The following is a 25029-nucleotide window of genomic DNA, read 5'->3' as shown; positions in this document are numbered from 1 at the left end:
GTCGAAATCATCTTGCTTTTAGTATTAGATCTGATACTAGCGATGCATCGTCTTTGATACCTTGTCGGAATTACCTCATTTCCAATATCAAATCTGATACCGACGAGGTATCGTGTTCATCGGAATCGTTCTCTTCCAAAAACAGAATCCCGTGGGGTAGCGGTTCCCTATTATTTAAGGACTTTTGTAGTTTTTCAGGATCGTGTTCAGGGAAAACGGGGGGAGTTTTGTCCCTCTCTCTCTTCCCCTTGGCAACAAATGGTGCCTCAAGAGAGCAATGCTTCATGTCCCCTCCGTCTCTAAAAACTAATTCTTGGCTACGGACGAATCAATTTTTTGGACCAAGGAGTAAGCTGCAGCTCTTTTCATGACTGAACAGCAATGGAACCGAGAATTTATAATCCAATCAACTGCACCATGAAGGGAAACCCAATATTTTGAACCCCAGGGACTGCAGAAGGACGTGAATGCCATGCAGGATGCAGAAGACGAGAAACACGCGTACCGTAGTCCTAAGCCATCCGGTTATATATTCATACCAGCTTCAGGTGGAAAAGAGTTCACGATTTTGTAGACCCAAAATTTTTCAGGCTTGCACAGAACAATTTACAGACATCTGCTGGATCTTCTATCCGCCATGAATGAAGAAATCAACTTATATACTTTGATTTGATTTCTGAATATTACAGTTCCCTTTTCTTTCCTGTGGAAAGTACCGTGTGAATTTACATGTCTTAGTGGGAGGGAGCTACCTTATCTACTAAGGAGATCCAGGAGCAGGTGGAGTTCTCAGCAGCTGCTGCAACAGGCGGGCCGCAAGGCGCTGCGTCACACCTCCAGCAACACGGGAACCAAGAACACGGGCCTCCGGCTCTTGTAGCACCTGAATGAATGAGCATCAAAGTTGGTCCACAGTATCAGCTAAATGGTTCTCGATAGAGGTTGAATCAAGAACTGAGAAATGAGGCCGAGGTATACCTGCACAATTGGCTGCAGAATGGTTGGATCAAAGCCGTCTGAGGATCTCAAAAGGCCCCATATTCTGAAAACCCTGTCTCGGAGCTCGATCATTTGTTCCCTCTCAGCGTCGCTTATCTTGAAGGGTCCGGCTGGATTGCCGCTGGATATTAATGGCTTAAGAAATTCCGGAGCTGCATTATATGAATCAAGCAGGGTGCCAAAAGTGATGGCTTCTGTGACACGAACAGCTTCCTTCACAACTAGCACTCGCAACTCCTCCCCATCAGGACCAAGCAGCAGCTTTAGAACTGGCTGTAAAGCATCTTTCGCTGCAAACTCTCTATCTTGGCTCCCTTGAACAAGAAGATTTTCAAGCCTATTCCATCTGTGGATAAGCAAATTAGGGTTAAATAGCAGTAATAATTATATACAAGATGCAATTACTGGCAAGAGTAGTCACAGCTCTCCATTAACTAATTCATGTGGGCACATAAACTTGCCTGAATTTTCCATCCTTGAATAGCAGCTCAATTAAAGCATCTCTGAGATATGGATTGGGATCAGTGAGTAGCCTTTTGGCAAAGTAAGGGTATGAGGCAGCGAGCACCTTAAAATTGGGGTCAGCATAAAGTGCTAAACCTTCCAGTACAGTGAGCGATCGCAGTATCAATGCGTAGTATGCCGGTACTAGATTAGAATAAGAGACAAGTTGTATCATTACATGAGCAGAATGAGAACATAATTGAACTAGTATCTGAACAGCAGGAAAACGTACCATTGAATGGGTACTGGTAGAGAACAGCGCCTAAACCATCAACTATGGTCTTGAAGTTTAGCTCACTTACTGTTGAGTTCAGAGCATCATCAAAGAAATTTTTGAGAGCAGGGACAATTGGGGAAACATCTACATCAGATTCCAAAAAATCGAGTGCATAATAATCACGAGCCATCGCTTCATAGTCCCTATTGACCATGTGAACAACATGGCCTATGATGGCTACTCTTGCATCCTCTGGGGTCTCACTCATCATACCAAAATCAAGAAAGGCAAGCTTCCCTTCAGGTGTTGCCAATATATTACCAGGATGAGGATCAGCATGAAAATAACCGTACTCCAATAGTTGCCTTAAACTACACTGAATACCAATGTTCACCAAATCCAGAACCTTCAAACCTTGTTTTTCAATAGCTGCTTGCTGGTTTAACTTTACACCCTCAATCCACTCCATTGTCAGCACCTTTGCACTTGTGTAGTCCCAAAATATATCAGGGACCAACACATCTTGCTTGTCAGCATATAACTTCTTAAACCTTCTTGCATTTTGGCCTTCCTGCATTCAAAGTTTTCGGTACCCTTAAATCATCAAATACAAGTAGATGAACCAACAGGAAATAATTCTACAGGGCTATGGTACTATGTACCACCTCTGTGAAATACTTTATGTAATTTTCTTTTAATCTTATATCACAGCTCTCCTTCCATTCAGTTCAAAAAACAAAAAAGTCCAATTTTATCAGAAGTTCTGTGAAGCATTCACATGAAGGGTTCACAATATTGGTCTGATAACTTTCTTGTTTGAATTTAAAATGTTTGAATGGTTTCATCCAAAATTTCAATGAATCATACCATCCAAACCCTATTATTCACAGGTACAGTGTAAATGGAACAAATCAAACAAAACATTAGGACTTGATCTACACACTGCAGATATGGCACCAGATTATGTGCAAAAAGTTTCACAAGAACAAAAAAAAAGTACCTGGACATAATTAAGCTCTTGGTAAACTCTTCGAGCAAATTCATCCATGAGAGCAACAACATCACTGGATATAAAGTCGACATATTTATTTATTAGGAAGCCAAGTCCCCTCAGTAGATAAAAATCAAGCCCTATAATATCCTCAATACCAGGCCTTTGCACCTTCACAGCTACCAGCTTCCCAGAGTATTTTAACCGTGCCTTGTAAACCTGGCCTAAACTTGCAGCAGCAATTGGGGAAGGCGACATTGATGAGTAAATCGAATCAAGAGGAAAGCCAAGCTCCCTCTCGATACATGCAAATGCCTCTTCATCTGGAAATGTGGGAAGCGAATCCTGCAAGACAGTTACATGTAAACCAAATTGAGACGTAATTTACACCAGAAAAAGAAGCAATTCCCCCTAGCTGTCAAGACATATCACAGATGGTAAGCTCAAGCTACTGTCATTTACTTCCTATCGAAATGATGCAGCCGTTTTGCAAGCCATCATCCACCTCCTTCAAAACAACAAGCACTACAAGAAGCTACAGGTGAATAGTTCTTGGGCAAATTACTATCCAGTAAACAAACTAGAAATTCCAGTGACACTTCAGCCTTGAACAAGAGCATGCCACATTGGCCTAATGCTGGCATAGAATGGGGTTCCCAACTAAGTTTGAATCGAATGAGTATATTCGAACAAGAGCAGGGCAAGCAAGAACGGCCACCACCTGCAGCTCGGAGAGCTCCTCGAGGTACTCGGGCGGGCAGAGGTCGGGGCGCGTGGACAGCCCCTGCCCAATCTTGACGAACGTCGGGCCGAGCCTGGTGAGTATGGTCCGCAGCTCCACCGCCCTCGCGCGCCTCACCGCCGCGGACTGCCCCCTCTGCTCGTCGAGGAACACCTTGAGCCCGAACGCACCGATCTTGGACAGCACCTCCGCCGCGCGAAGCGCCACCTGGTGAAGCAGCAGCAATCCACGGTCAAAAATCGGAGCGGTGCCCAGACTGTTGCCGTATCACTTGAGAAAGCATCGGGCGTGGGGGAGGGATTCTGCCTTGACGGGGCGAGAGCCGTAGCGGGAGGCGAGGAGCTCGGGGCTGAAGACGGTGGCGGCCGCGGCGCGGGTCATGGCGCGGGCCTCGGCCTGCAGGTCCTCGGCGCGGTCCCGGGCGGCGGCCACGTGGGCGGTCGAGGCCGGCGGGGAGGCGCGCGGGGAGAGCTGGATGGAAAGGCTCCCGGGAGACGACGGGGAAGGGGGCGCGGCGGCCGTGGAGGCGGCGGCGGCGGCGGCGCGGAGGCGGGGCCGGTGGTGCCTGCGGCGGCGCGGGGGAAGGGAGTGGAGGGAGAAGGAGACCGAGGCCGTGGTGGTGATGGGCGCCATGGCGGCCGAGCCCGAGTGGTGGAGGTGGAGGTGGAGGCGTCGACGGCCGGCGCCGGGGGCGCTTGCTGCTGCTGTTGTTACATTTGTTTTTTGGTGGTGGTTTGGTTGGTTTATTGGGGATTTGATGTGCGCCACAGAGAAGGGGAGGAGGGGGCGGCGTCCACGGCACTCACTCGCTGTTACACCAGCGCTGCGACGCGACTTTGGGAGCTCATGAGGCCCTGTTTTTCCAAAAATACTACATCAAATTTTTTAACATCTAAATAGGACATTAAATATACGTAAATATTAAAACTAATTATACAGTTATATGAAAAATCGTGAGACGAATCTCTTGAGCCTAATTAGTACATGATTAGTTATAAGTGCTACAGTAACCCACATGTGCTAATGATTTATTAATTAGGCTCAAAAGATTCGTCTCGCAGTTCCGGAATCTGTAATTTATTTTATTATTATACTACGTTTAATACCTTAAAAGTGTGTCCACATATCCGATGTGATGTTTTAAAAAAAAATTTGCAATCTCAACGGGGCCTGAATTTGACCTTCCATCGCTGACTGAGTGGTCGTTTGGATCCAGATATTTTTTTAAGTCTTCTGTTACATCGGAGGTTTAAACGTTAATTAGAAGTATTAAATATAAACTAATAATAAAACTAATTGTATAGGTAAAGGCTGTCTCGTTAGATAAATTTTTAAACCTAACTAATCCACGATTAGCAAATGTTATGTAGTATCACATTCGCTCGTCATAGACTAATTAAGCTCAATAGATTCATCTCACGAAATAGTACAGAGTATAAGATGAGTTTTATTAATTGTTTATATTTAACACTTCTAGCGTCTAAATATCGATTTCGATGTGACGGACTTTAAAAATGTTGAACGGAAACAAACAGGTCGTGATACTGCTACCTGAAACTGTATCGTTCTACCGCCTACTCCTCCTACGGAAATATAGGTACATTGACCATGCTCTTTTAGATTATTTATCTTTTTTTAGCTTATTTTTTTTAACCGTTAAATAATGTATTTTTTATAAAAAATATAGAAGTTCATAGTCTCATATTTACTTCTCATATTTACGTGGTAGATTTTTTAATTTAATATTAATTAATATTATCTTTTTATATAAAAAAATTTAGATAATATTCCACCTTTCATAAAAAATACACATGCATAGTAACTTTACTCGGTTTTAAGTTTGGTCCGAATATAGCTAGATAGAATATGTAAAATATCAATTTCGGCACAGAAGTTCTCGTAGTACTGTCTTCACAGACTTCATATATAGCCCAACCGTATCAACTGCATGTAACAAAATGTGATTTTAATCTTACACCCTAATCCTTATTCTCTCTGCAATATTTTAAGATCGATATGCCCTGGGATAAAGGGAGCGGTACTTCGGACATTAACTAGAACAAGTGACCTCTATTACTAGAAAAATGATTTTACATGACTTATTGTATGTTTATTGTTATCTTATGAGTTGGAGAATTTATTTTGGGTTTTACTTCATTGTCTATTTTTAAATATTGGCTGTAAAAAATGAATAAACATGTATACACGTTTTAGTTTTAGGTTATCTTGTTGCTTCATTCATGTTTTTTTATTTTACTTTTTACCAACCAATCGGCCATGAAAATTATCTACATTATTCAATGGTTAAAGTATTAGATACAATTGAATCCTATGCAATTATGTGCAATGTCTCAATTAGTCGAAACATTTTTTGAAATTTAAAATGAGATCAACCCTCGGGGGGACTTCTCTTTTGAGTTTTTGGCTCTCCTCAAACACATGTGTTCTTTTTCTTTCTACCGATGGAATCATTCCATGCATGTTCATGCCTTTTTTTTAACACTTCATTTTCCATTGAATTTCTATCTAATTCATATATTTGTCGTGTTTTGAGGCCCTATGATCAAATAAGACCTAAAACACGGTATTATCTTAGGAGTTTACACAACAAGCTAGGCGGTGATTGTTCGAGCGTTTAAAAAAAAAGCCAAACAACATATTTACAAATAAAAATATTCTATGAATAAAAATTATATATATATTTTTAATAATAAAAAACCAAGGCTGAAAAATAAACTTCGGTGAAAAACCCCAAATGAACTCTAAATTTAAGGTTAAAAATTTAACTTTTTCTGTGAAGACGCTTTGATTTGTGACATTTGCTGTAAGATATTATGACCCCATCCTTTTGCTTCTGTTTACGCTTATAAGATAACATTTAAATTTTTAACCTTAAATTTAGGGTTGATTTTAATCTTTTAATGTACTTTATTTTGCAAAATTAGATTTTGGATCATTAAGAATACATACATAATTTTTTTATTCACAATTATTTTTATTTACAAATATATCGTTTGACTTATTCCCTGAAAATATTGAACAATCATCCTCTACAGTTTTATGGTTTCATAGTATAATACTCTAGTTTTATGGTTGTTTGTAAAAAAACCAGTATGATTGTTATTTAATATACCATTCTCCATTGTATATGAAACATTGAAAAAGATTGTTTCGCCCTTCTGCCACCTTACAATATCTAAATTCAAACAACTTTGTATCAAATTTGAAAAATATTTTGTAAAATTCAAAACTTGTTCCAAATTGAGGAAACAAGAAAACATTTTAAAAAGTTCCTAATTCAACACATATTTGTTCAATTTTTAAAACTATTTTTGGCAACTCTCATTTTTTGCAATTTGTGACCAGCTTTGAATTTTACAAAGTATGTTGAAATTCAACTAAAACTGGTACAAATTTAAATCAAGGTGTACCGAGAGTAAAATCACCATTTGTAAGAGTTCTAGCTCCCTATTGGAAGATGATATATTTAAATAATGTCCAGAATGTCCTAGAACAAAATTACAGATCTACAGTATCATGGAGCAAATGCTACAAATCGAGTGTCCTGTAGCAACATCAGACACAATTGAATACTTTAGTTAATTTTATTCTTTCGAAAAGAGAAATTGTGCATGAATTGTTTCCGAAGGAAGTGATTTTAATTCACTAGAAATCGAACAAACTCTCGTGTTTAATTATAATCTTATACTTTTGGTCTTTTGTTTTTTAAGTATAACCTATGCATAGCAACTGTTGTTATAAGGCTTGAGTAAATAAATATTCTTCTCGTGGGTATACTATACTGATACTCGGTAAGTAAAATGGTGATTATTTGTTTTTCATAGAAAAATAATCAAACATATTCAAAAACAAAAATAATTTAGGAATAAAACTTTTATATACTAACTATTAATGATCTAAATGTCAAGGCTGAAAAATAAACATTGATAAAAAAACTGTAAAATCAATTCCAAATTTATAATAAAAAATTCAAATTTTAGTTTACAAATATAAACATAAACAAAAATACGGATGAAAGTTGTCGCGTCACGTTGGGTTGCTCATACAAAGAAACTAATAAATATACTTATTTTCCCTCCCTTTTCATACTTATACTCTGGTTTTCTTATATTGAGCTCTTAAATAAGGTCTTTAATCAGCCGAGTCGAAGGTATGTGTATGACAGCAACACTTGGACAAGTGATGACCGCAACTACATGGTGCTGGTTTGTTGGCTGCGCTCCTCTTCCACTCGGATCTTTTTCTTGGGGGGTAGACATTGCTTCCCGTTCTCTCTGTCCATCAATCCTCCTGTCGTGATGTGCAACATCCCCGTCCATGATTCAGGGCGGTTTTCCGGATCGATGAATGTTTTCACGGTCTCACCCACTTCCAGAATACTACCTCCGTCCGTTCTCGTTGGTTTTTTTATATACGTTTGACTATTTATCTTATTTAAATAATTTATATAATTATTAATTATTCTTATATCATTTTATTTATTGTTAAATATACTTTTATACTATAGCTTTAGATCGAGTATTTCATAACAAAGATTAGCAAGTGACGGAACCACGGAATTCTTGAGCCTGGGGCTCAACAATTGAACATATATATCTTAGGATAAGTTTTTAACTACACTTAGTATTTTTCTAATGTGTTGTTTTAACCAGACGTAGGGCTCAAGTCTAAGTTACCCTATGTCTGGTTCTGCAGCGATCATACCAGGGTGACTAGAATTCAGACAATTCAGACATTTTCCATAGTTCTCGTCGGTACGCTAGCTATTATTTTAGTCCATTCTTTTTTAATAAGTTGTTACGAATGGGGCACATATCCTCTACGATGTCAGTTGTTATGAATAGGAGTAATTGCATTAGTGAAAGATTCCAGAACGAACAATACCATATACATCTTCTCTTCTAAACACAAGGTAAAATATATTATCGGTATATGCTACTACGTCCCATAATAAGGTTATTTTTCGATTTCTGTACCCAATGCTTTAACCATTTGTCTTATTTGAAAAATTTATTCAAAAATTTAAAAAATTAGTCACCCATAAAGTACTACTCATATTCTATCATCCAGTAACAATAAAAATATTAATCGCAAAAAAATTTTAAATAAGACGAAGAGTCAAAACACTGTATCTAAAAAATAAAAAATGACTTTATTTCGGGACGGAGGTAGTATCAGTATAAACAATCTGATGATATAACTTGGTTTGATTTTCATTTAATTAAGTTGTTTTGAAGTCATTGTCTTAAAAAAACTTGTATTTTTTATGTTATTTCTTAGGAATATTTTTTGCAAATTCAAATCATATAAGGCAGTAGTAGCAAGCATGTTGCCACCATACTCGTGCCGTCGTCTCTTGCCGTGGATTGATTTAACGATAGGTGCCTCGAAGTCGTTTCACCATTGGATTAAAGCTCACTCGTTAAATTACTAAAACGATTTTTATTTTATTTTATGGCAAACTCTGCAAAGTATACCGGTAGTATATACTCACCGTAAAAGTTCTTACCACCTATACAAATATTTCCATACGCCTCTCTCCATTCACATGCACTCCTCTCATTTTAAATTCTAGCTTGTTCCAAGGCTAGAATTTCAATTAAACACGATATGCACTTTTTTCCTACTTATGTTTATATGGCAAATTTTAAATTTTTAACTTTAAACTTAAAGTTGATTTTAGGGATTTTTTTACAAAAGTTTATTTTCCAGTAATAGTTTTTAGATTGCAAACAATAAATATACAAAGTTTAACTAATAAATTATTTTTCGTTTACAAACGTACTTATCACCCCATGATCAGCAAGAACAGGGGGATGGATACTAATCTCAACTAACCCTACAGTTTACGAGTGTTGTTTTGGCTACTAATTTGGCCATATGTCCCTATATAATAATATCACGTGTTTGATTTTCGTTGCACGCTGGACACGAGCTTGGAGGCAGGTTGAAGTAAACGCAGAGCTGTTGCTTTCCTTGGAGATTAGAGTCCTTCCAGGCAGAGACTAGGACAGATTGGTAGCGGGGGCCGGAGGAGGAGCAAACACATGTGACATGTTGGTGGATCTTTTTTTAAATAATAGAATTCATTTCGGCAATATTTTGAATATGCTACAACTAATTATTACAACATCTCAGCATGTTACACGATGAACAATTGCAAATATAAAACAACAGCTTTGATTGAAAAGAAGAAAGAACATTACCTTAATTAGTTATAATACATATCGCTAAAATTACATCCATGGTCGATGATAATCTACAAAACCGTTGCTTCTCTAATAGCTTACAGGTTATGTGCCGTTCTTGTCTTTCTTCAACCGGAAAATCGAATCTCCCGAAATTTTGCTCATATCACCACTAACAACTGACGTCGAACCAAAGAGAAAAATAACGTTAAAAAGTAATAGAGAAAAATAACGTTAAAGAGTAATAGAGCCGTAATAAATCATTTCACCCAGATCTTCCCATCGTAAGCCACCAAAACCAAATGTGACAAAAAAAACCACCACTACCACGATAATAATTGGAAACCTCCATTATAGCATCTCAAAGAAGGCCACGACATCTAGGATTTCGTTGTCACTATTAAAAAAAACTAGAACTAGATTTTCATCCAGAGAGTCTACCCTATGAGCATTCTCAACAACTCTTCTATCCTATACTCTATCCTAAAAATAGAGAATGAAGGGTAAAAGTAGAGCTCCAACAGAACATCCATCATATCCTTTATTTTTAGATGTCATCTATATCAGGAGAGAGAAACTCTATATTTAGATGTTCTCTCTCCATTCTCCAAAGAGATATGGAGGATGTCATATATGGATGATCTTCTAGAGTACAAAGAGATATATGAAGGATGAAACTGTTTTAGATGATCATCTAATTAAAGATATGGATGATCAAATTTAGATGAGTTGTTGGGAATGTTCTAAGACATGATGGTGAGCGATGTGGCATCCAACACCATCTCTAGTAAGGTATATGGCATCCACATGCATCACTAATGTCAATGTCCCTCTAGCTAATCTAAGGTCGACCTTCTCCTTGGCATCGGGTGTTCCCAATCCCATCAATGATGTCAGTGGCTAAACCCGGATTGGTGGGATAAGATCACGGACTAATCATTGGTCTATATGAGTTAAGTGGATATCAAAAGGAGACATACTTGTGGCTATATATGATGTTGTGTGTGTCTACGTAGGAGACATTAATTATGATGGAGAAAGTGGATGGCAACAACAAACCAACTAGTGGGTGAATGCTCGCGAACGTAGGAAATAGTCTATTTTGCCTCGCTCGATTAATTATAGACCGAACCTGATCTGCCTCCCTCAAACTTAAATTGGGTATATCATCTCCCTCAACTATCGAAACTAGTTCATTGCCCCTCTAGCGATATGGAGAGCAATGTATCCTATGTGGCAGTTACATGACACATTGACAAGGTTATCATCCAACGTGGCACCTACGTAACAATTTAGTCAACTAAAAAAGGTCTCATCTAGTTGTCATAAAACATGAAAAATACAGTAGGACCTACATATCATCCTCTCTCCCCTCTCCCTTCTCTTCCTCTCTCTCCCTATCTTCTCTGATGTACTAGGGGAAGGATGGTCAAGGAGGCATGAGTTTGGCGGTGTCCGACCTCATGCTTCTCGGAAGTGACCTACTAGATCCACGGTGTTGTTAAGGTCTGATGCTTCTCTTCTTGCCACAAGCTCCTCTTCACCACCTTCACCTCACCCCCCCCCCTAACCTCCTCTCGGTCGTCCAATCATCCAAAGGTTGTCTTCGGGTCCCCTCCCAGGATCTAGAGGCTTTCACCACCACAAAACCCCAGGGCACCTCTACCATCCAAGAATGCCACCATCAGGCTCTCCGTCAAGACACATGTCATAGGCAGTCAGTGGGAGTGGAGGGAGCGATTGGTAGACAGAAGCTCGAGCATGCTCTCCCATCAAAACTACCGAAGAAGCATGATGAGGTGACGATCACTAGAAATCAAGCTAGAGCTCATAGCCAATCTAGTGGCCTTCATTGACCATCGTTGTTGCCTAGCTCTCCACATCCACTTGAGTTGCCACGAGCCTGATTGCTTGGTGGAAGCATTTGTGTCCCCTCTAACCATTAGTATTTTTCCCTGTTTGTGCTACTCATCTGACACCATAGCTATTTTGCCTCTTACAAACTTGGAGTTGGCTACCAGCGAGGATGAGTGCTACTTCTTCCTGAGGAAGATTGTTGATGTTTCATTGAGGTTTGATAGGGAGAGTTTTTCTGATAGGATCATGTCTCACTGACTCTAAATCTAAGTGATCCCAAGGATGAAGGCTAGATAAGGAGCACTGATGAACTATGTAGCCATACAAGGAGGAAAGTGGGGCAGAAGCCAAGGTAAAGAAGGATAGCAGGGACATGTCGTGGATGGTGTCCTCCATGTCGATGAGTTGAGCTCGTATATACCAAGCTATAACGATTGGTGGTGCTAGTACTGTCTTGAAGGAGAGGCGCAACAATGCAACATCTAGTGGCGACAAGGGCCTGATGCTAACAATGACGCTCGTAGCAATGAAGCTCAAAGGCCCCCTCCCCTTGAGTGTTGTTTCTCTCTTCTCTCCCTTCTTCCCTGTTTGTTCTAGCTAGGACAAGTTCGACATGAAGGTGCCACGGAAGGGAGACCGTGGAGAGGGCCAAGCCTCGACGATGGTCTGCCGACTGCTCTCGGTGGTGGCGATGGCTGCCCTCCTACTCCTTATGGTAGTTGCCTTAATCTCAACGCCATGGGAGAACCTCACATAGAGAGAGGATGGGGAAGAGAGAAAAGGGGATGACATGTGGGTCCTGTAATATGCTTTTATGTTTATGACATGATGTGGATGATACCTTTTTGTTGACTATAATGCCACGCGAGCATCACGTAGATGCGATGCTGAATAAATAATATGTCAATGTGACAGAGATGTGCCATATAGGACAAAATTGTGCTCAAAATTAACTTAGAGGTAAAAATTGATTCGACTTCGATGGATGAAAGAGATGTGGTATACTCGGTTTTGCTGACATGAATCAAACTTCTCTCATAATGAGGAAAATAGACGTCTTCCTGAGTCTATCGACATGGCCTTGTTTCCTATTTCAGGCCACATCAGGAAACACCTAGGATTCAAAAGAACAAAGGGCTAGAAAGACAATCACGTGGGCGGTGGGCTTGGACACATCTATATTCTTCTAAGATTTCTCGGGCAGATAGCGCGTCCACGTGACGGTTTGGGATAAATCACTGAGTACGCGGTTTGAGAGCAAGTGCTAATACCAGCCGATCGATCCTTAGAGCAAGTTCAATAGTATAGCCAACTACTAGCTCCAATTCATCTACAGTCATTTTTAATAGCCAATTCATACAATAGTTACCTACAAAATATTAATACATGGTCCTATATGTCATACATACATTTTGTCTTCGAGCCCGTGTGCGGTTGGCTACAAATTAGTAGTTCACCTCTCTTCTCTCTTCCCTTTTATCTCTTTAAAATATGCTTATAGCTAGCTTATAGCCTGCTATTGTACCTGCTCTTAATCTCATCGGCGTGTCTTTTGTGGCGAGCCCCAGTCGAGCACTCCTCTTGAGGCAAGGCGGCGCTAATCCGCTTGGAGGTACGGTACAACCCTGATCTGTCCATTCCAGCATTGTTCCTGGTATTTTGGGGCTGTTTAGTTCCCAAAAATTTTCACCCAAAAACATCACATCGAATCTTTGGACACCTAAATAGAGTATTAAATATAGATAAAATGAAAAACTAATTGCATCAACTAAACGTCTGATATGACATGCAAAATTTTTTATTTCACCAACTAAACGCGCCCTTTAATCCGGTTGAGATAAATGCATGTGTGCCAAGCTTCCATTCGATTTGGTAGTTGGGCCGGAAAGTTTTGTCTCTGTTCTGGTAGTGAACCACCAACACGTGGAATTTAAAGTTATTTTAGTACTCTTCATTTTATTCAAACTTTTTATCAAATATGCATAATTATAAATTATACTTAAAGTTATTTTAGTAATAAATCAAATCATAACAAAATAATCAATAATTACATAGTTTTTTAATAAGACACATAGTCAATCATAGATTAAAAGTGAACAACGTTAATTAAAAAATTAGAAGGAGTATAAAGGTTTATTAGGATTATTTATTAGCCAATGATATTTGATGAAATATTATAGGCTTGTTAAGCTTAAATATTTGTTACTTGACACTCATTACTCGAGAAGAAGGTAAGTCGCAAAAGAAATTCAATGGACATGTAGTTTCGGGAAAGATTTTGTTTTGCGAGCAGCGCGGCCTGACGCCTGGTGGGCTGCCACCTGCTGCTGGCTGCTGTGGACTGCAGTGTTACCTGCCTTTAGGATGTGTTTGGTTGCCTGTATAATCCCAACCTGGTCCGTATCCTCTAGCCTGACTGTTCTCAGCCTGGATACAGTCATGCAATTGGTTGTGTTTGGTTGTCTGTATGAGTTTGTCCTGGATGGCCTAAGATACTGTTTGGTTGGTTGTATCTCTGGATGCTGTATACAGAAGATGGTGTTTGGTTGGATAATTTCAACCTGACTTCATCACATCGTCATGTGATGGTTGAATGGGAAAGTTACTGTATTTTTCATTACAGAAAGATATACTATGAACTACGTGTACTATTGTGAAGTGAATGAATTGTATTTATATAATTTAATTTGAAGAAAGTATTTATATAATTTAAAAAATGAACAACTTGTATTTTCTTCTAATTCATGCTCATTACTAACATCACAGCAGCACACATACTGACCAAATTATCAATGGTAGAGCATGAAGTTAGAACTGGAAGTAGATTCCGGTGCCGAATGCTCCTGAAAGCTTTGCATTCTGTCATGAAACGTCTATCTGCACCCTTGCATATCGAGATGAAAAACTTTCACAGCGACAACCATGTTTCTAGCAGAAGCGAATTGTAACTGCTTTCTTCTAAACATCTTCTTTCTTTCTGAGCATTGCAAGGTAGGCCAATAATATGAGATACAGTGACAAATATAGGGACCAATACCTTGACCAAAAAATATTACAGTCCAGTTTTACTACTTTGATTAACGAAACTGCATAAGGGCATATGTAACTCCAGTACTCCAGTACTGCATAAGCTAGACTTGTCCAGTAGTAACATCACGGCATCACACATGGTTTCTAGTAAGATGCACTTGTGAAAATAGCATAGATAGCAGCTGGAGAGCATACAACCAGACAACTATAGATCAACGCACCAGGCACAAGAACAATCAGTCACATCTTCAGCCTCATAATTTGCCATTTATCACAATTCACCCAAAATGAACTGAACAATACTAATCATATCTGAAAGGGACAACAAATGCTTAATCCACACAATCTTCAATAACTAGGATCATCAGTTAGCTAATCGGTTGTTACATAACAAAAACACAAGAATTCAGGTAAATAGTACAGCACCACTGTTGTTAATTTGTTAACACAAATAATCCACCATCTCAATCCAGTACAAAAGACAAGCTGAAAATAGACAAGAGCATTAGTTAACCAAAACAATTTTATTCGATCCAGCAAAATAGCATATGGTGTCCAGTATGAACTCATGTGCAATCCCAACACAAAATAAATGGTGTTTACAAGTAAAAAAGCTTATTTGGTCTCTAGTAGCACCCAACACAAAATAACGTGGTGTTCACTTACAACATAAAAAAGTGAACTTATTCGGATGTCCCACTAGCCACTACCACCGTTGCATTTCAACTAGGCAATGACTAGATGCAATCAGGATGATGATCTGCTAGAAACTTTGAAACCCAACGAGCACGCCGTTCCTCATTTTTCTGAATATATATAAGGCTACTAGATTTGTTAGCGCAAAGATGAGCTAGAGCAAGATCTAACTGGTCCTCACTAAAACCAGGAAGATCCATCACTGCTTGGTACAGATCAGGGTGCACTTCGGTGTGAGCAGTGGATCGAATAGCCGAAGCCACATCATGCAAAGCACTTGTCATGTTAGTTAGAAGAGCTCCTTCTTCTTCGGTAATAATGGGGGTTCTTTTTCTCTTCCCAGATGAGGATGACGCACCAACATTATCATTAAAATGAGGGGCATTAGAGTTGTCGCCTCCAGCAACACTCCCACCTCTAGCAGGAACCTCATTAACCCCCTCTGCATCCCCATCGAGCTGTCCAAGTCCACTGTCAGCACCATCAGCAGGAGCACCAAGAGGCTCATTAGAGCCCATAGCGAATCTTCCTGTTGCTTGTCCATTGCCAAAAATAATTGACATCTGAACATAGTTCTCTAGGGGAACATTGAGGAACTCCACATCCTTCGGATGATCCTACAAAATGAGAAAAACAACAATGTATGTCAATTTATCTCTTACTAACAGTACAACTAAATTAAATTTAGATTTCTATTGACAAACCTTGGCATGGCCCATGTAGTGCTCCTCTTCTAGGACAATCATGTTGTTTTGATCATCCCATAGAGCCCCACTAAGGTCTTTCAGCCTAGAGATACGTACCCACCTTGAACGCCATTTGCGAAGATGGTTGTATACTTGGGTTCCACTAATTTCAATTCCGTAGTGATCACTCAAAGTTCGAGCAACTTGGTTCAAGTGGACTTCCTTGAAACCTTTGTCAGTCTTGACGCCTTGTGCTATAAGTTCAACCATTTTCTTTAACATTAAAGATGACATGTGGGCTGTCCAGCGCAAGGCTCCTCTAACCCCTTGTCCAGCAGCCCCTCCACCGACCTCATCTAAATCAGCCATCCTCGGATTTCACTTAAGGTAGTACACAAATAAATAGTTAGAGTACCCATCGAATGAACATACATGTGTAAATTAAATAGGTAATGTGTTAGTTAATTAGTGCAAGTGAATGAACATACATGTGTTAATCAGAATGCACACTACAGTGAACTTAAAATTAGAGGACAAACAAATTCATGTAATACAATAGAAAACTACACAAATTGAGCACAGTACAGTACAAGGGGGAATAGACCAAAACCCACATTAATGCAATACAACATAGAACAATACATATCAAACTCCAATCTACACCCTAGATGAACCCCGGTTGTCCCACATATCTGAAGCCAAATCATCCCTAATCTGGACCATACTCCTATTATCTTGGTCTAGTTCATCGGGATCGTCTTCCTCGTCGTCACTTGGATTCCATCCATCTTCTAGTGGTACAAATTCATCATTGCCATATTGAAGTATCCAATTATGAAGTATGCAACAAGCAAGGACCAACTTCACTTGGGTTTTGTATGGATGGAAAGGCTTGTTGTAGACAATCTTGAAACGGTTTTTGAAGACACCAAATGCTCGCTCGACTGTGACTCTAAGAGAGGAGTGTCTTAAATTGAACAACTCTCTTTTGTCACGAGGATTGAGGCCCCCCGCGTACTCTCTCAAGTGGTCTCGACATCCGCGGTATGGAGGAAGAAAACCAGGTCTAGCAGCGTAGGCAGCGTCAACAAGGTAGTATTTGCCTAACACATAACAATCATGGCTCTAGTTATCATCAAAAGTTTAAAAAAATATTGTTTCACCCATATCATTAGTGATCTATTACCTGCGGGGACTCTAATACCATCTGGCCTCTCCAAGGCATCTGTAAGTATGAGAGCATCATGTGCAGACCCTTCCCAACCAGCAAGTATATATGTAAATTTAAGATCAAAGTCCGCTGTAGCCAGAACATTTTGGGTAGTAACACCTTTCCTACCCCTAAAGGCTGGTGCCATTGTAGATGGAACCCGAGCGAGCACATGGGTTCCATCTAGTGCACCAATGCAATCCTAATTACCAAGAGAAAGGTTAGGGTAATTGGTTAATAAAATAGCAACTTATTTTAGCAAAATAATTTTGTTACCTTAAAATAAGGGTTGAATCTTCGGTTCCCCTGAATTTTAGGATGAATATCTGTTGACGGTGGTTTGATCATCTCACTTCTTAGCTCACCAATAGCATAGAGGACCTCCCCAAAGTGCCTACTTATTGTCTCAGTTGACCTCCTAAAAATAGGTTGTAACGCCCTAAATCTAAAATTGTGGCCTACAACTAGAAGGAACATGGCAACTTGTTCCTCGATCGAGCTATGAATAGTGTCCCGTAACAATTCTCTTTGGCGTAACAAGTTACACAATCGAAAGAAAGGTGCTCTCCTCATTCTAAGTTGATTAAGACAATTTGTATCATTTGATTCATAGATGAAACAGAGATTGTTCTTTCTAGCTAAGTCCCTCTCCATCAATGGTCCATATGTAATCCTATGACTGCGTTGTCTAGCTCTCCTCACAATAAAAATCATGTAAGCACACATTGTAGCTACTAAACCAGCAGCTTTTGCCATTAGGATCTGACGTATACGCCATAGTTCTTCCATCTATGCAATTACCAAAATTTATGAAAGCATAGTCAATAACTTGTATGTAGCAACTCCAACCATACGACACATATGAAATGACATGCATGTGCCTACACCATATTTTGTTTTGTAATTCCGTATGCTTGTTTCCTAATTATGAAATGAAGTAGGTAACTAAATGGAACCATATGACACAGAACAAAGCACATGCGTAGCACTGGACTTTGTTGGAATTTAAAGAAATATAAGATTTATGCATACATGGTTCTGCCTCTATGAATTTTATATAGAGCAATAACATGAGCAATGCTCCATTCAGATGAACATGCAACAAAATCACCTAAGTACAGATGAAAAAGTATGAACGGAATTAAACCAATTGAATACGCCAAAAATACAAGACATTAATACCAGTAGGTAGCGACGACGGCTGACCGAGTCACTGGAGGTCGGAGGAGGCACTGGCAGGAGCAGCTTCGTGGCGGCGGTGCCTCGGCCGAGCTGCAGTCGCGAGCGGCGGGACGATCCGCAGGCAGCGGTGGGACGAGGTTGGAGGCGACGGCGGTGTTCGTCCGACTCACAGCCGGCGCGGGGGTAGGCTGGATCCGACACTGGCGGGCGGAGCTTCGAGGCGGCGCCGGTGGGAGGAGGTTCGAGGGGACACCGGTGGGAGGAGGACCGACGAGGCGCGTTCGGATGAGGGTCGAGGCGGCGGCGTCCCGGTCGACCCACAGGCGGCGGCGGGAGGAGGTCCGACGAGGCGCGTCGGGAGAAGGGTCAAGGCGGCGGCCTCCCAGTCGAGCCGCGCGGCGGAGTTCTGGTGTGGCGGCGTCGTGCACTCTCCTGGAGGCGGCAGCAGCGGTGGATGGGGTTGGGATGCCCAACCCTAGGTGGTGGGGGTGCTGTGGAAAAATGAGACGGGGGCAGATTGACCCCCCCCCTCGGGCTTCGTTGCATTTGCGGGTGCAGGCTTTGCACTTGCGGGTGCAGGCTGGATGCATCGTCCGGGCCAGGCCGAGATGAGAAGCTCGACCTGAGCGTTTCTCCTCAGCCTGGCCACGGGCTGTAATTTGCATGAGTCTAGCCTGGCTCTGACCCTCTGTACAGGCAACCAAACACCTGTTTTTCTGTATATCTCATACGAGCTAGAATGGTACAGGCAACCAAACAGCCCCTTAATCTTGCTGTCTTGTGCCTCCCTATAGGGCCAAGCGTTGCCTTCTCATTTCCTAGGCTGTGGGCAGTGCCACGTGGCACGTTTCTAGCCAGAGAAACTGCATAGCTTTCGTATATAGAGATGCAATTGTAGCATGTGCTCCTATGGTATCTCTATCGTTTGTGAGAATAATAGATCTGTTTTAGGAGAAAAGTTATAATCAGGATGAAATGAGAAGGAAGATAAGAGAGGAAATAAGAAAGACACAAAATAATTCCCAACTTTGTTCATAATAATTCAGGCTTTTAACACAATTAACTAAATGTATAAAATAATCAAAGGAAATGGACTGGAAACAAACATATATTGAAACTGTCCTTTGCTTGTTTCCTTTGATATATACCTTAAATATTTGCAAACACAAAACTGTGAAAGGTGTATTCTAAATATAACTAATAATACATACTTTCATCTGCAAAAAGTATGTATAGGCTATATAGGTAAGGTTCGCGAACTTTCTAGTGGACCATCGAAATTCAATTACAAAAAAAAAAATGGGCTATGTGCGTGCATAGTTGGGCTACCGGATTGTTCGGCCCAAATTAGCGAACAGCACAGCTCGGTTCTGAGCCCAGCAGAATGGAGGGCCGCGAGCATGGGCTGAAAAGGAGCAACGCGTGCGTTTCGATCCATGGCCTCATTGGACATCAAGATAATCATGCCAATCAAGAGAATCCGATCTCTTTCTAATTCAATAGCTCAAACTCTAACTCTTGAGCTGGAAAGCAGATCAAAACTGTTTGGCTAGCTTGGTCTGCTCTAAAACTGGCAGGACCCATATATACTAGTTAGCTCTTCATCATTAATGCATGACCCACATATTACTCTCATAAAGTTTCTTGGTTCCTGTGTCCAAACTGGCTATAAACTAACAACCTGCTTATACTCTCTCTCATCTACTCTCTCCTCCACATAAGCATATAGTCAGCTTATAGTCTGCTATTATACTTGCTCTTAGCGGCAGAAGCGTTGTAGAGTTTCAAGGGCAAATGATAAGCCTTTTATCAGAGTAATAATTGAATAGAATCCTAGGTGGACACAATGTGCAGAAGAAAAATGCTTTGTGGGTGAGGCAATGAGGACTTTGCCGTCGTGCTATGAGCTATGAGAAATTGGGTCTGTCTGAGAACCTCGAAAAACTTCTAAACCTGACTTTTTCAACTTTTAGATTTTTGTTTATTTTTTCAGAATCTGTAACTACATCCTCAGAAGCTATGAACCGTTCGGGACAGCTTCTGCCAGAAGCAGTTTTTAGAAAAAGCTACAGTTGAAAGAAACTCTCCCAAACAAGCCCATTATGTTCATAACGAGAAATCACCAAAAAAAAACTAAATAAGGATAGGAATTTGGAGGAGAAATTGACTTGCGGGAAGCTTTGCGTACGAAATTAATTTGTAGGGTGGAGAGTTGAAATGCAAGTGTGGTATTTGGATTTTCCCCTATTCTGCATGGCTTGACACTAATCACCCTGAAATTTCTTGCTTGTGGTTCTTCATTAGTGCATCACCAACTTTGTTCTAACTTTGTTTAGGCTTCTTTTCTTCTTGGCGTGTCATCCTCGATCACTTTGGCGTCGATCCGTGCTCTGTTGTGTTGCAGGCCGGGTTCCATGGAGTCTCCGGCAGAGACTCTGGTTGGCCAGCCTAACACCTTGGAACTTAGATTTGACAGTTGAGTGGTCAAGTCCCACACGCTGCTAATGCCGTTCACTTATTAATTAGTTTAATTAGATCTTTTTTGGGGGGAGTTATTTCCTCTGTTTTAAAGTAAAGCTACATAGAGTAGGATTTAATCCATCTTATTTCTATGAATTTGGATTGTCTATATTGACAGTCGTACGATAACTATATTTTGATACGGAGAGGTAGGTTGATAATGCATGCTTGCGTAATAATCCGTAATGACCTAAAGAACAGGATGATTAATTTCAACGTTCTTCCGCATGTGCTGTAGTTTTATGTAACCTCCCAGCTTGCCATCTGTAGGTGGACACACATAGGATCTGTTTTATGGAGTTTTAGATTATAAGAAGCAGTTGCTTGATAGCTAGCTTCTGAAAATCTAGAAAAACTCATAAACCCAGTCTCTCTAGCTTCTAGGCTTCTAGATTTTTAGTTTATTTTACAGAACCATAAATTATAAATTTTTAGAATTTATGGATCGTTTAGACCAATTTTTGGTAGAAGAAAAAGCTGCAGCTGAGAGAAGCTCTCTGAACATTCCCATAAACTTTTAGGAAGACTTCTGTTAGTAGGTGATTATTAATTTCCTGTGGAAACCTATTCACAATAGCTAACAGCTCAAGACACTTACGTACGCACACCACACTCGTGTACCTATATATATATATATATATATATATATATATATATATATATATATATATATATATATATGTCTCTCGGTACATGTTCATGGAGATATAAGTCTAATGATAAACCTACGATCTTAATAAATTTCATGATATTCGTGGGTATAGAAATTTAAATAAGATCGATGAAGTCATACACCCATAACGACTTCAACATGTATTCCTACAAGACTCCTTTACTATCGGAAAGGAAAAAAAAAAGGCTCCATCTAACCTGATAGGAGTACCTACACAACTGCAATGATGTCTTTTGTATAAATTACTTTAGTATCCAATTAGTTGTCACAGGACATCTTTTTATTTAAACTTTGACCACTCTTTTTGGCAAAAACAATTATAAAGGCTCCGTATGATAAGTGTGTTACATTCTAAACATAAGCACTAAACTTTCATTAATCATACTGTAATTATTTAAAAATTATTGGTGGTTAAAGTTAAAACTTTGCTGGTCAAATGCGACCAGTATTTAGAAACGGGAAAAATATGTTTTTCCTTTTTATTTTTTCTTCATAGTTTTTAGAATAAATTACATGTTGGGCCACTATGTTTTATTTTAGACAACTTATACCCATCTTTTTACATAGACGGGTAAATTTGTCATTTGTATGATACGGATGACCCAACTCTTACCTTTTGCCTTGGTTCGGCAGTTGAGTTTAGTAACCCGCGTGAAAAGTGTTGTAGCGGACTAAATATAATTAATTAATTATTAACAATAAAACTTGAAAAAATAGACTATATGATTTTTTAAGAACAACTTTTCTATTAGAACATTTTCGCAGAAAACATACTGTAAAAAAGTACCATTTAATCTAGTTTTTATATACAGATGAATTACCGATCTCTGCACCTATCGTAGGAGCTAGCACACAGCTGAGTTAGTGCCCGCTACATTTATAAGATGAACATTAATTACTGTGGTACACTAATCAATCTTGGACACTGCTAGAACCTAACACGAAAACAAAATTGAACTCCAATGCCAGGTCACCCGTACTGGCTAGCTTGTGTTGCCCTCACAGGTGCCACCTACCAAATACCAAGTCATATCCGTGGAGAGAAGACGACCCAGCGAAAACCTCTCACCAGATGGTGCATCATCTACTCTTAATATAATCACTTTGGTGCCACACATAATGCTTATTTTTTCCTTTGGAAAAAAAGTGGAGCAAAAGACTTCAGTTGGAGCCATAAAGAGGAACAGGGTAGTGCAAGCATCTTATTAAGGCATCTCATTTGTCCCCTAATTGGAGCCTTGGGAAAGCTTCCCTCTCACCGCCTGAATTTTGTTAGTCTCCCATCAGCAGCTAAGTTATATGCAAACCTGGCTTTGCAAGAATCTGTTCTGTGAGTGATTGCTGCCAATTTGAGGGCTCAAAGTAGTGCTCCATCCAACTAAAGGTATGCATATCAAAGGTTCTAGCTTATCTCTTTCTTGCTTACTCATGCCTCTCTCTCTATCTAGCTGATGCTCTTGATACATCTTAATTAGTTAAAGAACCCCAGCTCTCTTGATTTCTTCATCATCATCATCATCCTAGCAGCATCATAATTGAATGGTTTGAGCAAGTGAGTGAGATTAGTTCATCTAAAAGGCCTTCTACTTCATCCTGTGCTTCTTGTTTTCTTCTCTTTTTCTCCCAGGTTTGGAGGGAATCAAATCAGATTCAGAGCAAGGAAGAGCAGTTATTAGAACAGAAAAATGGCTAGGAGGAAGAGCAATCACCAGAAAGGAAGAGGAGGTGAGGGGGTTGATGAGGAGGAGTACCCCATGCTGGCCTATGCTTGCTGCCCCTGCTATGTGCTCAGCTCTGTCATCAGAGGGATTGGGAGGTGCCTCTTTGTTGCCTGCTACCCTGCCATACAATGCTGTGGCCTTGATGAGTGCAGGCACCACCACACCACCCACCTCAGCCACTTCAGATGACAGATATACATGATACCATCCATCCATAAGTATGACATCTCAATCATCATATCATAAATTCTTTCTTCTTTTTCTTCTTCTGTTCTCAACCAATGGAGCTCAGTGATCATATGAAGCTATCAAACATGATGAATCCTTTGCTGGTCTTGCAGCCTTTTGCTGTGTGTTTTTTTTTTCAGTAGATATGAAAGGCGTGCTTAAACCACTAGGTGTTAGAAGAGTAAATGAGAAGAATTACATGTCCTGAACAGCTATTTCGTCTCTCACAAGTTATTCAGAAAGTAGTTCTGTGGTTGGTCACTAACTCGGAGCTACTTTTTCCTGATTATTAAGACTCTGCGTGGTGACAGATACTATGTATGATACAATTAGATTACTATATTGTAGTGTCACAAGTGTAAGCTTGAAATTTCGATTATAGCCTGTTAGGATGAAGACTAACCATTATCACCCTGACATCATATGATTTGGTATTTTGGTATCCTACTGAACATTGTCATGGTGAGCAGTAAGAAACATATGTGCGTGTCTACTCGGTTGGCAGTTGGCAGGTTCAGAGTTCAGTAGGTGAGGGTGTCACGCAACAGAAGAGATTTCAGAGTCCTAACTTTCAGACAACTCTTACTATGCTGTCATCCAGCTGGAATTTCGGTATTGGTATCCTGTAATAGACTAATCATAATCAAGGGAATTAATGGACATGACATGAGTGAAGCAACATGGGTTACGGAAACATATGGGAACCCATTTCCACTTTGAATTGTTCAAGCCTACATGCTCTGCAGATATGAAACACAAACAATTTGCTGGATTCTCCACATCGGCGTTGTTTGATCGATAAGTTGGGATGACTAGATCAGACTCGACCCCATTGGTTATTCAATGGCAGAAGGCCCAAGGGGAGAATTGGAATATTGGATAAAAAAACTTCTTCTTTTTTTTTTTTTTTGCTTCTGACCAACCAGAGCAGCAACTGCTCATGGGAAGTAGTCATTCTCTAGGGGAGTTCTGATCTTTGTAATTTTTGCATGGTACCGTGCTTCTTTACTTTGGATGCTTGTGAAGTTGTGATCAGTTGACATCAGTAGCATTTGTCCCTTAGTTGTTCATAATGTTGTCACTTGTTCAAGGTTACCGTTTAAATATGTCTGAATTGACAATATTTCTAAAATGTCAGTTGTGTGACGTTGATGATTAAATGCGCTTATTGATAAAATATGTTTTACCACATAAAATAAGCTAACGATGGTTGGTGACTTGTGCAAGTGGCTCGATAGTGTTATTTTGTGAATTGATGTTTGGTGTACTCCTTTTATTATTTATAAACAAACAGTCGGCACTTTTTTTTTCTGCCTTGAAGGCTTGAACAATATTGGTAATTTAGATCTTCATAAGAAAGCTATTTATTTATTTATTTGCTCGCTGTAAACCGAATCACTTTTGAGCAAGTTTACCGAGAAAACAATGGCTGCTACTCGGTCTTGGAAATGCAAATGGCAAAATCAGGATGCGTCTATGGATGTGACCTTGATGAACCAGACCTCGGATTTTACTATCACCTTAGTATAGCTTGATATATTTTGAGTTCTGATTATAATTTTTC

At 39.9% G+C, this 25029-nt stretch overlaps 3 protein-coding genes across 3 annotated transcripts; all 3 read right to left on the bottom strand.

Moving 5' to 3' along the window:
* Nucleotides 1–513: 513 nt before the first annotated feature.
* LOC102722497 (protein ACTIVITY OF BC1 COMPLEX KINASE 3, chloroplastic) lies at nucleotides 514–4199 on the bottom strand. Its single transcript, XM_040524226.1, has 7 exons — nucleotides 3760–4199; nucleotides 3433–3660; nucleotides 2721–3056; nucleotides 1736–2291; nucleotides 1461–1647; nucleotides 979–1345; nucleotides 514–883 (listed from the first exon to the last, which is right to left on the bottom strand). Exons 1-7 carry the CDS (start codon nucleotides 4084–4086, stop codon nucleotides 761–763), a joined length of 2124 nt encoding a protein of 707 aa, XP_040380160.1. The 5' UTR covers nucleotides 4087–4199; the 3' UTR covers nucleotides 514–760.
* A 10855-nt stretch (nucleotides 4200–15054) lies between these two features.
* LOC102717165 lies at nucleotides 15055–16300 on the bottom strand. Its single transcript, XM_006656495.3, has 2 exons — nucleotides 15950–16300; nucleotides 15055–15862 (listed from the first exon to the last, which is right to left on the bottom strand). The coding sequence occupies exons 1-2, from the start codon at nucleotides 16298–16300 to the stop codon at nucleotides 15287–15289; spliced, it is 927 nt and encodes a 308-aa protein (XP_006656558.3). The 3' UTR covers nucleotides 15055–15286.
* Nucleotides 16301–16518: 218 nt separating this feature from the next.
* LOC102716882 (protein ALP1-like) lies at nucleotides 16519–17714 on the bottom strand. The gene is made up of 3 exons (XM_006656494.3): nucleotides 17418–17714; nucleotides 17118–17343; nucleotides 16519–17034 (listed from the first exon to the last, which is right to left on the bottom strand). Exons 1-3 carry the CDS (start codon nucleotides 17712–17714, stop codon nucleotides 16589–16591), a joined length of 969 nt encoding a protein of 322 aa, XP_006656557.3. The 3' UTR covers nucleotides 16519–16588.
* Between the last annotated feature and the right edge of the window lie 7315 nt (nucleotides 17715–25029).

This window comes from Oryza brachyantha, chromosome 5 (assembly GCF_000231095.2).
Source record: "Oryza brachyantha chromosome 5, ObraRS2, whole genome shotgun sequence".
Taxonomy (NCBI): Eukaryota; Viridiplantae; Streptophyta; class Magnoliopsida; order Poales; family Poaceae; genus Oryza; species Oryza brachyantha.
This window is presented reverse-complemented; position numbering and strand designations above follow the sequence as displayed.

What these genes read in the sequence shown, in the direction of transcription:
- LOC102722497 (XM_040524226.1), bottom strand. Translation starts at nt 4,086, where the DNA reads ATGGCGCCCATCACCACCACGGCCTCGGTCTCCTTCTCCCTCCACTCC. An exon ending in TTCAAGGATGGAAAATTCAG is followed by an intron (nt 1,346 to 1,460) that starts GCAAGTTTATGT and finishes GCTTATCCACAG; the next exon opens with ATGGAATAGGCTTGAAAATC. An exon ending in TTCTGCAGCCAATTGTGCAG is followed by an intron (nt 884 to 978) that starts GTATACCTCGGC and finishes TCATTCATTCAG; the next exon opens with GTGCTACAAGAGCCGGAGGC.
- LOC102717165 (XM_006656495.3), bottom strand. Translation starts at nt 16,300, where the DNA reads ATGGCTGATTTAGATGAGGTCGGTGGAGGGGCTGCTGGACAAGGGGTT. An exon ending in ACTACATGGGCCATGCCAAG is followed by an intron (nt 15,863 to 15,949) that starts GTTTGTCAATAG and finishes CTCATTTTGTAG; the next exon opens with GATCATCCGAAGGATGTGGA.
- LOC102716882 (XM_006656494.3), bottom strand. Translation starts at nt 17,714, where the DNA reads ATGAGGAGAGCACCTTTCTTTCGATTGTGTAACTTGTTACGCCAAAGA. An exon ending in GATTCAACCCTTATTTTAAG is followed by an intron (nt 17,344 to 17,417) that starts GTAACAAAATTA and finishes CTTGGTAATTAG; the next exon opens with GATTGCATTGGTGCACTAGA. An exon ending in TGGTATTAGAGTCCCCGCAG is followed by an intron (nt 17,035 to 17,117) that starts GTAATAGATCAC and finishes GTTATGTGTTAG; the next exon opens with GCAAATACTACCTTGTTGAC.